The 16,156-nt window shown below is 39.1% G+C and overlaps 1 protein-coding gene across 1 annotated transcript in view; it reads right to left on the bottom strand.

The window, feature by feature from the left end:
- LOC126109441 (uncharacterized) overlaps positions 1-15,288 on the bottom strand; it is a gene marked incomplete at its 3' end in the record, with an annotated part of 43,273 nt that extends 27,985 nt beyond the window's left edge. The window contains exons 1-3 of the mRNA XM_049914472.1: positions 15,153-15,288; positions 14,756-15,012; positions 13,703-13,994 (exon numbers count right to left, since the gene is read on the bottom strand). Coding sequence (XP_049770429.1) covers positions 13,703-13,994; positions 14,756-15,011 — 548 coding nt within the window. The remainder of the gene's footprint in view (positions 1-13,702; positions 13,995-14,755; positions 15,013-15,152) is intronic.
- Between the last annotated feature and the right edge of the window lie 868 nt (positions 15,289-16,156).

The raw sequence follows: 16,156 nt of genomic DNA, 5'->3' as shown, positions 1-16,156 counted from the left end.
GTAAATCGATAATTGAAGTCTCGTGGCACACGTTATGATAAATTATTTGTGATTGTCATTTTTATCAGTTTTGCATTGTTTCTTCAGTTCGAGTACATTACGTTCCCACCATAATTGTTTGTGATTCCATTGGGAAATCAACACAGTTTCTCTTAAGGGGCTCCGGAAAGGCTCAAAATCATGAAAAGTTCAATTTTTACTTTTTTGCGTTTTCTGAATCTGCAGACTATTACCTTTAAATAGATATATAATTTATTCAATTCCGAAGACTACAACTATTTTTAAATTTTTTTTAAAATGTGTTCTACATGGGCGTGACCCACTGTGGCGCTGTTAAACTGCTGTCAAATGGTGTTATTATTAACGTCCATGTTCATCAGGTACATTTTAGTGATGTGAGATAAAGTATGTGTTGTGGCTAACCTGCGATGGTTCAATATATATCGCTGGTGTGATTGTCGATTGTTTCATGTTTATTTACTCTGTCGTTATCTCGAAAATATTCGTAATTAATTCTGTTTCTTGAGTCTCTGTTTTGTTGAAGTATAATAATGAGTAAAAGTAAAGTTATTAGAAATCCTCTGAAGGCTTTTAAGAAAAGGAGAAATGTTGGAAAGCCAAAGGTATGTGTTATTACTGTAAACAATAAAGACGATAACCAAGTGAGTGAACCTAACCTCTCAAGTACACCTGCCCATAGCAATCAAAGTGGGAAAGAAAATACTTCACAGAAGAAGTTTGGTTCAATGAGTGAAAACTATGAATGTTTTATGGGCGAATCGGATGTGAATGAAATATTTGATATGTCGGTTCTCAAAGGAATTTTTTCAAACTGTGTAAGATGTATTCATTGTAGTGAAGTTGGTCTGGAACTCTCATTAATAAAGCACGTAGGACTTGCTAGTGAAATACAACTGAAATGTGATAAGTGTTCATACATGACCACCTTTTGGAACAGTGTTGCAGTAACTGCAACTGAAGAAAATGGTAGCAAAATCTACGAACACAACATTAGATTTGTTTATTCCTTGCGTTCAGTTGGTAAGGGTGCTACTGCAGGTGCAATTTTCTGTGGCATCATGAATCTTCCAAATCCCCCAACCAAGTTTACGACCTATAATAAATTAATAGGGTCTAAAGTACAAGATGTCTGTATAGAATCTATGAAGAATGCTGTGGAAGAGGCAGTAATGGAAAATAATGGTAACAGAGATTTGGCTGCAGCGTTCGATGGTACCTGGCATAAACGGGGACACATCTCTTCATGGTGTAGTATCTGCCACCAGTATGTATACAGGGAAAGTTTTAGATGTAGCAGTAATATCAAAGTATTGTAGATGTCCACAAAAATATAAAGGTACACGTGAAAATAATTGCAAAGCTAACTATAGTGGCAGTAGTGGAGGAATGGAAGTGGCTGGTGTTGCCAGTATATTCCAGCGTTCTGAGGCGTGTGATAAAGTGTGATATGTTAATTACCTTGGTGACGGTGATTCTAAAAGTTTCAAACATGTTCAAGGACTGAAGCCCTATGGTGATGATGTTGTAGTGCAGAAATTTGAGTGTACTGGACACATACAGAAGCGAATGGGAACAAGACTTCGGCGACTGAAAGCTTCGTACAAAAAACAAAAACTCAGTGATGGTAAAGGGTTGGATGGGAAGGGAAGGTTAACTGACAGTGTAATTGACAAAATACAGAACTATTATGGAATGGCTATTAGGCAAAATACACAAAGTGTCGACGAAATGAAGAAGGCTGTTTGGGCTCTTTTTTTTCATACTTCTTCAACTGATGAAAATCCCCAACATAGCTTGTGTCCCAAAGAAGAAGACAGTTGGTGTAAATATAACAAAGGATTGCTAACTGGTGAAGTGTACACTCATAAGCATAGTCTGCCTCATGCAATAATGGAGGTGATAAAACCTATTTTCAGAGACTTAGCAGCACCTGAACTGTTGAAAAAGTGTATTCACGGAAAAACTCAAAACCCCAATGAAAGTGGAAATAGTGTTATATGGTCGAGAATCCCCAAGACTCTATTTGTTGGAATAGAAACACTTCACTTTGGTGTGTATGATGCTGTTGCGACTTTCAATGATGGCAACATTGTAAGGTGCAAGGTATTTAGAAATATGGGAATGAAGATAGGTTCAAACATGGTACGAGCGATGCTTGCTTTAGACAAGGAACGGCTTCGGGCTGCAGACAGGGCTGTAAAGAGTCTGGAAATACAAGAAAGAGTAAACAGGAGGAGGAACAAGAGGAAGCTGGAGAAGGAGTTTGCAGAAGATGAAGATAATCCATCCTATGGACCTGGAATGCACTAAAAATTAATCCAATCTTTGTCGCTTGATTCCCAAAACTTTTATTTTCTCTTACTAATTACATGTTTTCTAAGGATCTTCCAAACATATTTGTTTCAAACTTTCAGTAAATGTTACACAGTACCTTCTGCATAATTTAACACAGCCTTTTTCCAAAAAACTGTATATTTTTGAATATATAAATAAAAAATTGCAAAAAAAGTTGTGAATTTTCATTACAATTGAAAAAAAATCATCTTTAATAACTGAACTAAAATTTTGTAAAATCCCTGTGTTAAGTTGTAGCCCATATTCCAATAAATAATCTATAAAAAGTTCAACTTCCTACCTCAAATACTTTGTGAGGAAAGATGTAATTTATAAGCGTTATTTTAGCATTGCAAGTATAGGGCGTTCCGGAGCCCCTTAATAGCGGGTGTAATGTGTGCTGCTTCAAGTTTCTTCTGCAGATTGCCTCACATGGAAAACTAATTCCATGCATATCCAATATAGACAAATGTTTGACTTTTTGCTGGAAATATGGACTTCTGCCAGATGACGAAAGGAGAGACACTGTTGACTGTGGTGCTGTGAAGTCTGTGAAACTGTGTAAGAGGAGTATGGACATAGATTTCGTTGCAATTTCATTGCGGACTTTGCAGAAAGTGAACCAGCATCAGGAAAAATACGTGGTTCGAGTCCTCTAAATTATCGATTCAGACGAGCATAATTCTTGTGTCGTGCTGGATCCAATATTATACTTCGCAAGCCACAGCATCAGAAACTGAGCTATCGCCGATACCATCTGTGCCTACTTCGGGTTTTGCCGAGAAGTGTGCTACGTGATAGTGACAAATGACAGTGTGCCAATTGGTGGACCAAATAAAATAGTGGAAGTAGACAAGACTCATATTGCTAGACGAAAGAATCAGAGAGGACGACCTTCTAAAAGTGAAGTAGATCATATTTGGGTTTTTGGTGGGATAGAAAGGGATTCACGCAAGTGTTTCGTTGTGAGGGTATTGTCCTGAGACAAGGTGTCTTTAGTGGGTCTCTTAAAACATTTCATACTGCCTGAACAAAAGTCATCACAGCACAGATGGGTTTCAGTCGTACCAGACTCTCAAAGCTGAAGGGCTCGAGCACGAATTCGTGAACCACTCTGTGGAGTTTGTCTCTTCAGATGACGCCAGTGTCCATACCCAGAATATAGAACGGCTGTGGAAGTCTGTCAAGTCTACCTCAAGAAGAGAAGGGCGTCCAGGACAGAGGGATGAACTGTACTTGTTCCAGTACCTATACTTTCACAACTTACGTTTGCAGGGGAAAGTTCGACGCATGCGACACTCTGCCGACAATCCTACGCAATATTGGCAGAGTTTATCCTGGGTATGGGAAAAAAAGGAATTTTCCCTACATCTTATACATCACGCGGACTGTCACAAGATGATAACATCGACAACGACTAAGGTAAGTCGCCTCCTTTCAATTTGCAAGTGCTTCTCTAACGCTTTTCTTTTGTCGTTCTGTAGTGACACCTTCAAACATACTCTTAACACACGCCACGAGACTTCCATAATTGATTTACTATCGCATCTTCGATACGTATCATTTGGAGCCCTCCAACTTCGATAGGCAATCATTCTTGGAAATTACCTAAAAGTCATTTATTGGGTAAACTTACAACTTGTGGTAGTGATAATATTTTGCTTATTTCATATTGTGCCTTCTTCATGCACACTTAACATATGGGATATTGCTATGTGGTAACTCACCAGGAGCAAAGGAAGTCTCTATTTGGAAAAAAAAGACAATTTCTGATAGTAGAGCTGCTTGCAAAGTGCACTTTAAAAGGCTGAAAATACTGACCATTTGAGCATTATTTTTATTCAGTTGTTTACTACACATTACAAAAAATCAAATGTCCCCAATGAAGATCTATTCACCTACATGACACGACAAAGAAAACAGTAGTTTTTGACAATGTTTCTTTTGGAGTACAGCAGTTTTTTATTACTTAAAAATAAAAACTAACAGTCACAATGCAAGAAACTTTTTTACATAAGGTTATCAGTTTTGTTCTGTTTTAGACCATTCAGATCTCACACCATGATGGTAAAGGGCTGCGAATGGAGCAGGCGCTTCACTTCACGATTGATAACTGCCACCTCCTGTCATCATGGTGTGAGGTTTGAAGATGGTGTGAAACAGACCAAAACTGATAATATCATTAAAAAAAAGCTTCTTGCGGTTGTGACAGTTCATTTTCATTCTTAAGAAAGAAAACAGACACATTTGCAACTAGGCTTCAGAAGAGAATTAATAGCTACCAGTCTTTAGAAGTTAAGTTTTTTTTTTAATTCATTGCATAAGATGTTCCACCATTTGCTTTTAAAAAATTTACATAGAAATGGCTAACAGATAAAGCTTTTTATACACTAGAAGAGTTTCATACATGATCTAAAGAAAACCTTACTGATGACTCTCTTATAAGTGAGATTGTTGAAGTCCTGTAGTTCTTTTTTGGCACTATTTTAACCAGTTCATATCCTTCGTATAAAATGTCCATGTATTTTCTATGTATTTGTTTTCATGTACTGTATTTCACGTATTTCTGTATGATGGCATCAGATGCATTGTAGAATACTTCAAGACAGAATAAAATGATTTGATTTGAAAGCACTGTGACAACACTTTCGGAAACTTGTTTGGGAAACGGGGACACACTATATGTGAACAATTATTACCCAAGTCTATCTGTCTTCCGAAGGAGAACAAATACTGTACTGCAATGCAATGTACAGTTAGTACAAACAGGAAAGATACACCAAAACTTGAAGCCAAACTGCAAAGAGGATAGATAGCATTTAGGTTAGACATCCACTGTGATGGCTTTTAAGTGGTATGACAAAAGACGTATGTATGGTGATTATATGCCTGCAATGATAAAAGCTCAGCACAACAGTGCATAGCGCCATATCATGGCCAGCAAGGCGGCCCGATCACACACGTGTGCACACACACTGTCACGGCACTAACAGCACAAAGGGTTAACATACTACATGCTAGAAAGTGCCAAAACAAATTTTTGTACCGAAACACTTTTCAGGGGCAAATGTCCACATAGGCTAAAAAATAATTTAACACTGAATTTCCATTAACTGCTTTTGCTGAACCTTTGTGTTTCTGTTACAAATATATAGGGTAACATTAATAAAGCCAACCAACTGTAGGGATGGATTCCCGACTGAAAATGGAGGGGAAAAGGTCCCCCTGAACATGTGTCTGGAAATGCACTGTTACCATGGTAAATAAAAGTTCTCTGAACATATGCAGGGTGTTCCTTGTGTGTTGCAGGCTATGTGACTGACGCAGCATACTGCAAGCAGCAGAATGGTCCAGTATTCATGGAACAAGCCGAGATGGTATCTGTGGAGGGCCAAACAGATGGAAACAGTTGATAGGCAGCACGCCTATACCAAAACAAGTACCCTCACAGACAATAACCAAATCACACAGCGTTTCGAGCCCTTGGTGGCAGATTGTGTGATCGTGGGTCCTTTCAGAAATAATAACATGCAGGTAGGTGGTGGACTGTGTCTACACCAGATTTGAAGGACTGGTTTCAACAGGACATCTTCCCCAGATGTCTAATACAATGCGGAGATCCTTTAGCATGGCCTGCTAGATTACCAGATTTAAATCCCCTGGATTTTTATGTATGTGGGCATCTGAAAAACACTGTGTATGCTAAACCAGTTCCTAATGTGCAGGACTTTCAACTTTGTGTTCATGACACCTGTGGTACTATTCGGAGAGGGGGCAGAATGTGCGAAGAGTGAGGCAATCTGTGATGCGACGTGTGAACACGTGCACTGTATCTCACAGACACCACTTTGAAAATCATTTGTGATGTGGATGTGCTGCAGCTCTGGTCTGCATTCCAGGACAATTTGTTGACGTTGCACACACACCGTCCATTTCAGAGCATGTTCATTGGATCTTTATTCCTCTATTTCCAGTAGTTTGTCAGTTTTATTAATATCCACCCTGTATATGCTGCAGGACTCTGGGTGGAAATGAACAGAAAATGGTGGAAATTAAACTATCAGCTTGTGAGCTAACACAGACCTGAGGCTGCAGCACAGATCAATCTGTCACCATAGTTGGGTTTTTTTCTACTTTCACAATCATTGACTCTAGTAACTAACACCCAAACAGTCACCTTCTGACAACTTAAACCTCGGGCTAAGCTGCAGATCAATCACTCACCACAACCAGATTCATATGCTTTCACATGCCAGCTAACAAAACTGAATATATACAGCAAAAATGTGATACCATAGCAGCCATTAACATTACAGATGGCTCAAATCCGATATTTGTCCTGACCCCAAAAGTGCTGCATATACTAACAAAAGAAATGAATGTAAGCAGTAAAAGCAGAAAAACAAATGGGGGGGGGGGGGGGAGGGAAGGGGCGCACAAAATGCAAGTAATTACCATATTCAGACAAAAATCTTTAATAAAATTCCTAAATAAAAGGTGCATGTGCTATTTAACAATAATAAAAACCTCAATATGTAGCAGAAGTATAATGTGAAGGAACAGCTGTCACCAAATTGTGATTCATTTGCATGTTAGTAGTGTAAATCTTATCTAGTTAATAGCTGCCCATTTGCTACTACTACTATACTCCTGTTGTGAAAAGCTGATTCCAACATGACACAGAAACACACCGCCAAAATCTGCTGTACACTACTAACAAACGCAGCACACGGACGGTCCATTGCAAAGTTTAGGCCACAATTCTCATGCTTGGAGCTTAGGGGCACAGGCTTCTAGTCCCTAGGGATTTAAGCCATTAAGGGAAAGCACCAACTATGTCAACAAAAGAAGTGGACACAGTGCACGCGAAGGACTTTCTGTCAGTGGTAGCTAGGTATTCACTGCACAAAACAGAAAGTAATCTACTGTGTGTACAAATGTTAGAAGAGTAGTGAAGCAGAAATGAACAATGGATCAATAAGTGTAGGGACAAGATAAAGGTTCCTCAGAAGCAGCAATCCTATGACAGAAGGTACGCCAAACATTCATACCCAAAGCCATTAGATGCCCGGTGAAAGCAGAAACTACATGGCACATGTAATGGTAATACTTTTCAGTTTCACTGTACACAAAGATCTTACACTGACAAGTCCTTGTACCAGCATAAACAGAGACTTATCAGTGAAATAATACTTTTGTTACATATAAGTATGTTGTAGAATACTGTAAGTGAGGTGTCAACTTATGTGGATCACTTTCGTTTACAAGGAACTTTAAAGTACATTTGAGCATCTCATTCAAATGCCACACAGTCATAAAATTCTTTATTTCCAGTAATTTGTCACCAACAGAAATTCATTTGAAGTTTGTGAAGAGTCTGCTGCTTCACTTAACAGTTAGAAATCGGCACCTGTACGCAATTCTTCCTTCCTAGCACAATACAGCAGTTTTTCCTTTTACTGTTCTAAATGATTTGCTGAAACATACCATACAAAGTGGTGTGATTTACCAAAAACATTGCACTGAAAAATGAAATAATAATTGTACTTTGAATAAGTAGCTCAAATCCTTTCCAAAAGTTCAAAAGTTTTGTACAGTGTATCAATGACAATTCAAACATGGAAAAAAAAGTCATTTTTACAACCTTTTAAAGTACTGAGTTCAACCACAGTTGCTCTTCATGTCAGCCTCAATTCTGGAGGGATATAAACCAGCAGTAAATTAATAGACTGAATATTTTCAATCAATGTCCAATCCCTGTCTATTTCCTAGAATAAATCTTGAATAAAAGTTTTTTTTTTCCATGCATTAAGCATGTTGAACAGGTAGGCACAACATGGGATGCTCTCACACAATTGTCCAGTGGCCAACTAGATAAACTTTTACTTGCGGCAGTAGTGGTGTAGTGTGGTGACGCAGGCAACAACCAGCCACGAAGTAAATAATTAATGCTGTTCCTGCTCTATGATTGACACATTCTTGTATACACCCTTGTGTGGTATTGATAGTTCCGATGCCACAGTGTAGGTGGACACTCGTAGGTTGGCACTACGAGAACTGACTGACTACGCCAACCACAGCGTCCTCTAGCCAACGCTGAGAAGCTCAACGAGTGCTGCTCTGCTTTCTGCCCATTTCATCAACAGCAGACGACCTGGATACATTGCTTCAACTTCAGAGTGTGTTGGCTTCCTATTGAGACTTTGTACTACTTACGGCCAGAATACGGCTTTGCACCTACATGCTCATCGCAAAGTTATGTAACCATTTATTAACTTCTTTTTGCCTACAGTAAACATCTTTAAATTTACACACAGTACTGAAGTGCTTTACCTCACCTGCTCCTACTCGCTTCCTTCATTCGGCCTATTCTGCAGATCACAGGAGCAGACCCACACACCACCTTCCAGGCGGGAGACAAAACCTTGTCCGCTCAGAAGATTAGTTATCCTTGTAACCTGAATATTTCATAACAAGGCGTTTCTGTTAATATGAACATCACACAATTGCCAGCACTCAACAGTCGATGCCCGTATCAGCACACTGTGCCCCCACTGCCACAAGTAAAATTTGACCACAAACTCTCTGAAGTAGTATTTTGACTGTAGCATCACATTAAATATCCCTCATGACATTTGTTGCAAACAAGCAATACAGTTCACAAGAAACAAAGCCACACACAATTTTAATACTAAATTAAAAATTAATGTGTGCCACAATACATTAAAACATAGTTCAGCTCAGAAAGAAGTGAATACTACTGCAACAAAATGAATTTCAGGGATATGGCGAAGCTAAATTGTTTCTAGCCAACTCTTAACCAGCTGAACATTATGATGTCTACCGCACCTACAATTTTCCCAAGTCTTAAGCAACATCCCATAAAATACTTAACAAATTTCCAATACTGTTTCGCGTCTTCGAGTTATAGAGTCACTTTTACCCAGAACTTCAGGCATTACAGAAGCGTCCAGTTCCACCCCTCTGCTTTAACCCATGACATCATTAATATGGCAGAAACAGGTTCTTCCAGCATATACAAAATGCCGACAATGACATCACTACATACACATGCCAACAAACACAAACAAAAATAAAAATGGCACAATAACTTCTCAGGGGACACCGCATTAATGTAGCACTGTCCATGTGGGTGAGGTTCGCGTGCTCTGGATCTGGATGGCTATGCCGGTGGTAGCATAGCTATCAACAGGGTCACCCATGCCGGACAGACCAAAGGGGAGGAGCCAGACAAAGTGTGTCCCTCAACGTCCTATCGATAACCTGTCTCCTATCCTTTTCCCATCCTTTTTCCTTATCATTTTCAATTTCCTACAACATAGGGCAGGGAGGGCTCTAGAGGCATGGTGAAGCCAGTCTCTCTAAGGGAGTAAACCCAATACAAATCCAGGCCCTACAGGTTGAAGTTGATCATGGGGCTAACAACCCCATATCGGAAAAAAACATTGTTAGAATACTCAAAGATAGGAACACCTGGACTAATGATACTGATGAACGACCCATGCAAGGAAAGGACAATGTAAATGGAGAACTGATACTTTGCTGCTTGGAATGTAAGAGCTTTGAACAAACCAGGAGGTGTACATGGACTCTAACAAGAGATGGAGAAATACCATATAGGAGTAGCAGAAATTCAAGAGGTCATATGGAAAGGAGATGGCATCATAAGAAGCGGTAATTACACAATTATGTATAGTGGAGGAGACAGTGGTATAGTAGCTAGTACTGGCTTTCTTTTAGACAATAAGTATAAAGCAGCAGCCATAAATTTTAAACCTATAAATGAAAGGATGTGTACTTTGAGAATGAAGCTCGCTTCTTCAACATCACTCTAGTATGTGTGGATGCACCCACAGAAAATGAGGAGTGTGAAGTGAAAGGCGAGTTTTATGGTCGACTGGAACAGGAATTACAAGGAATACCAAGGAATGATGTAAAGATAGTGATGGGTGACTTCAATGCAAAAGTGGGAAAGGAAGAAGCCTTTAGAGAAACAGTAGGAAATGAAAGCCTGCATGAGGTGTCGAATAAAAATGGACAAAGACTTATAGACTGCCATGGTAGTGTAGAGTACATGGCTCCAGAGAAAGAACATAAGGAAAGTCACATGGCGCTCGACAGGTGGCACTACTTTTAATCAAATTGACCATGTGGTAATCAACAGGGGACATGCGTATGACATCCTCAATAGCTGCAGGGGGGCCGACTGCAATTCGGATCATTATATAGTAACAGTGAAATACAGACAACACACAGCTGTCTATAGATCCAGAGGGAAGACAAAAGCTCCGCGAAGATACAATGTTTCCAAATTGAAAGAGAAGGGAGTATCCGAAAAGTCTAAAACAGAACTGCAGAAGAAGTGTGAGGCGAAACAAAGCCAAGCTGTGGAAAGCATCGAAGGGAAGTGGAGTATGATTAAAAAGACGCCACAAGAAACTGCAGAAGTCTTAAGTTTAGAAGAAAGGATGAGAAGGGCAAGAATGAATGATGACTGTAAAAAGGCAGTGGAAGACAGAAATGAGGCAAGGAAGAAAATGATAAACAGGACAACAAGATGTAACACAGAAGAATTCATGAAGAAAAGGAAACAGGCAGAAATGATTTGCGGCGAGGAATTAGAGAGGAGATGGATTACGGAGCTAGAAGAAGAATATAATGATCAAGAAGTAAGAAAATTCCACAAGAGAGTTCAGGAACTGAAAAAAGGCTTCCAACCTCATATGGTATTCTGTAGAAACAAAGAAGGAAATTCTATAGGAGGAGAAGAACAGGTTCTAGACCGATGGGCAGAATATTTCAGTGGGCTGCTGAATATCACAACAGAAAGATTAGTTCTGGAAGAAAATGAAACAGAGGGTCACCAACTGTGGCAGAACGTTAGTCAGGCAGAAAGACCTGTACCTATGCCAAAAATAGAGGAATAATAAGGCTCCAGGAAGAGATGCCAGACCAGTGGAACATGGCCTTTACATTCCCAATTCATAAGGAGGAGGACAAAGCAAACTGAAAATTATCGCACTATTGCTTTAGTCAGCAATGTGTACAAAGTATTAGCCAAAGTCACTGCTATGAGACTGACACCAATTACAGAAGAAATACTCCAGACTGCCAGTGCGATTTTCAATGGGGCAAATCAACAACAGACCAGATCTTCATTATAAGGCAAATAATGGAAAAGTGTTATGAATATAATGTGGATGTACACCAACTTTTTGTAGACTTTAAACAGGCCTATGATTGTGATAAAAGGAAAAAGCTATATGACACCTTAATGGAGATGGAATTCCCAAGTAAACTTATCAGACTGGTACATATGACCCTCACCAGCACAAAATGCCAGGTAAAAGTAGAAGGAAAACTTTCTAAAGAATTTGAGGTCTACCAAGGGTTAAGACAGAGTGATGTATTATCCACTCTGACAGAGTGATGTATTATCCACTCTACTCTTCAACATAGTGTTGGAGAGAGTGATGCAAAGGGTGGAGACTGATAACCGATGTGACGCTCTGTTTAAGCATATGCACCGAAATCTAGCTGATGCCAATGATGTGTGTATGTTGTCTAGAAGTTTGAAAGAAATGGAAGAAGAATTTGGTAAACTGGAAAAGGAGGCAGAACAGTTGGGACTTAGAGTAAACAACACAAAAACACAGTATCTCTTTGCTTCCAGGAAAAATGCTGTTGTTAAAGAGAAATATATTACACTGAAAAGAGGCAATTATGAGAGATGTGAAGTTCCAATACCTGGGAGTGCTAGTTACGGAGGATAGCAGAATATGAGAAGAAATAAAATCTAGGATTGCCCTGATCAAGATCCTTCAGTCACATAGACTGAACAGAAAATCGAAGGTGACTGTCTATCGAACAGTCATAAGACCGGTGGTAATGTATGGCTCAAACATGGACAATGACTTTAGCAGAAGAAGAGGAAAATATCAAGAAAGATTTTTGGAGCCATGTATGAGGTGGGGCAATGGAGGATAAAGAGAAACAAGGAATTGGAAGAACTATATAGAAATCCTGACTTGGTGACTGAAATTAAGTGTAACAGATTAAGATGGCTGAGCCACGTAGAGCGAATATCAGAGGATCAAGCTGCCAAAAAGGTTCACACAGGAAATCCAGGTGGCAAAGGTAGACCACAGAAACAATGGCTGGCAGATGTGGAAAATGATTTGAGAAAGATTGGAGTCAGGAGATGGAGGAAGCGAGCAGAAAATCATCAGGATTGGGCTGTGATCATCAGAGAAGACAAGGCCCTACATGGGCTGTAGCACCAAGGACTAAGCAAGTAAGCAATAACTTCTCACTCCAAAAATAAAATGAAACTAACAGGACAACTGTAGAAAATTGGGGGTTTAGGGTGAGGACATGCTACATGTACAATAATATGAAAAACAACCCCCTATCCCAAAACAAATAATATAAAAAAAATTAAATGACGACATTCTGGTACACCAGCAAAACCACAGGAACTGGACATTTCCCTTGACCTATAGAGCTCAAGCATGGCTACCAATATCAAAAAAACAAACACCTACAACTCTGAAAAGTGGAATCTAGACCCCCACAACTTAAAAACCCAAATATGCCACCTTCACATTAAAATAACACAACTGACCTACCATAACTATGCAAAACACAAAACATCACAATGTACAATAAAACCATGACAAAAATTACTTACCATCTATGTACGTATGTGCATGCACACAACATATTCAGCAATAAGACTGAATATCTGCAGAAACTGTATGACATACATCATACCATCACACATCTCAGAACGTAATGATACACTCACGAACTTCATTGTCATATCCACATTAATGAAAAAGCACTACGAAAGATTAGACTTCTTTCGGCACAACAAACACCAAACTAACCAGACCTAACAAAAACACCAAACACATAAACAAAAACGAATCTTAATCTCCCACTGAAAACACTTCCCATTACTGCACCTACTACCTAAACGCTAAACCACACTAGTATGATGACAGCCAAAACTCAAGTGAACCCAATACTGGAAGTTAAACTCTGCACGTAAACATCCACTACCAGAGGATACCATCAAATATAACTACACAACTTCTACAACTCAAAAGCTCCGCACCGTAATGGCGTCGCACTATACTATTACATCATGGGTCAAGGCATACAAGTGGAATTGGATGCTTCCATTGACCTGATTTTATTGTGCTAAATGCAGGTACCTTTAAATTTGCAAACCTTCAAGTCTGCTGAAATAAGACTTCCTTCTACTGTTTACATAGCTTACATTTCATTTATACCTGGTAACAGTTGCATCTACATTAAGTACCTTGCTGGTTCTGGAGACAGGAGAGGACCTCGAGTAGCCACCGAAGTTGTCCACGGCCCTAAGAATGGCAAGTACTGCTCACAGAACTGATCACAAGACAATCCTCTCTGGTGACGGAAGTCTGGAGAAACCCACAACGTATGGTCAGCAACCACATTAACGAACCGTGATGACACTTGCCCAAGAGAGCGCACGTCGCGAGGTGGCAGTGAACGCAACACCACCAGCAGCAACTCGTCTGACAAGTCTGTGAGACTTGGACCGTACTGCTGAGCACTTCTTCTAGCCGCTTCTGAAAATAATAACAAGTGGTTGAGACAGTGCTTTGAAAAACTGCTTTGACATTTGCCACACACAATACCACCACTACAAAATGGGCCTGTACTTAAAATGCAACACAATTAAAAGCCACAGGAGTAAAAATCATTAATTCTTATAAAAGGCGCCAGTTAACAGATATTTCACTACAGATTCAAGTGCACGGAGTGATTAAACACACAAACAGGCAACCAAAAACGTCAACATTTTGCACTGTCCAAATTGGTAAAACTCACCACTTAGATCTGATATTTTCTATACTATTTTCTATACTATTTGCAGCTTATCACATGAGTTTTCCATTGACTTAAAATGTAACTTGTATTAGACCTATTTTAAGTTTTTGGGGTATTGTGTGGCCTCCGCAACACTTTTAAATAGGCTCTACCGTGATGTTTTTGTAATTGAGAACGTCAGTGCGATAAAAATAAACATTCATGGATAGTCTACATCTCTTCCATATAATGTAACAGGGATTAGTTGTTAAATGTTGAGGCACCAACTGTGGCGTTTCTTTTTATTTCGAAAGAGACTAACAGAATAAGAAAGCAAATTACTGTACCATCCAAACATATACCCAAAGCGAGCCACTCGCTTGCATTAGACCTACATAACAAAACGAAATTCTTCAAAGCGTTGTTAGTATAGTTACATAATTCTATACAGATGTAAGTAATTTCAGACAAGACAACAGTCCAAACAAAGGTAGCATTACACATACGACGCACTACTCACCATGTTTCTTTCTTAAAGACCTCAGCTTCAAACGCTGAACAAGCATTCGTTTTCTTTTGTGAACTTTTTCACTGCTTTCAAGCTTAACTTTTCTCTTGCGGCAACTTTCGTCTGATGTCTGCGGTTTTGGCTCGTCTGTCTTTCTTTCTTTTTGATGGTCCGAACTGTCTCCATTTCCCACAGCTCTGTTTTGGGATCCATCAGTTTCTCTTTTCTCAAGGGCGGCAATGCCGACTGGCTCCGATTTGTTTTCCATGCTGTAAGAAATTAATAAGTTTACCGTAAAAGTTCCTCTGCCTTGCAGTTCGTATCAGACGCTAAATGCTCATCACGCAAATAAAATTAATGACTCAAAAGAACTGGAAAGCAGTTAACTATATTAACATTAGTTCTATACCTCCGAAAAGCCTTCGAAGACAAAGCCCTCAACCTATTTGCTGCGTCAATTCCAAACAACCATTCTACCCTAAACACTGCCACAATTTTCTAAGAAGTGCTCAAAGATGTGACAAGCGCACAAACACTCAACAAAGATGCAGCTGCATCTCGGATTTCAGTGTCTGCCGTCAGATGCATGATGCTGCTACACAATTTCGCACAATTTAGTTTCCCTGATTTTATAGCCATAAAGGATAGATAAGAGTCTCAAAATACTAATAAACATGAATTTCCTAAAAATTCTTTTAACTGTAACAGTTCAAACCAATTATCACTAAACAGAGGAGAGTAAGTTACTGTTACAATTTCAGGAGTAGAACATTGAACACATTGAATGAAAAGTCTGTCCAGAATTACCACAGCGTATTTTCTCTACCCATAGCTGCACTACATACATAAAATAATTAATGGAATTCCTTCTTAATTAATATTTAAATCGAAATTCCAATGTTCACGAACGCGGAAACTATCTGAATGAAGACAAGAAATAATTGCATACATTCCACTTGTGAAGGAATATACATAACATAAAAAATTACATTAACAACGAAATTAAACTTGTAATTCTTTTGCGTCAAATACATTACACGCTTTGAATGAAAAACTTGACAATTAAAAAGTAGTTGGTGAGAAGCAACAATTTACATAACCTTGATACTCAGCTTTGCCATCTGTGAAGCATTTTTTGACATTAGGAAGTGATCGACGATTTTCCTATCTTCAGTGTTGCCCTATTCCAAGTTACAGGTAGGTATTAATAAATGGAGAGGAAGGTACTTTTTTCTTCCAGTACTGGTATTGTAACTGCATATACGTAACTCGTTCTCAGCTGACATCAGCTAGTTGCATCCCATTTCACAGCAAAAGTCATATGTAGGGCTTGCAGTCATGATGAAGTCAAAATAACTGTCAACTGCCTCTTTAGTGCACTGAGATCTACAGATTATTCACGTCCAGCGCTTT

This window comes from Schistocerca cancellata, chromosome 12 (genome assembly GCF_023864275.1).
Source record: "Schistocerca cancellata isolate TAMUIC-IGC-003103 chromosome 12, iqSchCanc2.1, whole genome shotgun sequence".
NCBI classification, from domain to species: domain Eukaryota; kingdom Metazoa; phylum Arthropoda; class Insecta; order Orthoptera; family Acrididae; genus Schistocerca; species Schistocerca cancellata.
This window is presented reverse-complemented; position numbering and strand designations above follow the sequence as displayed.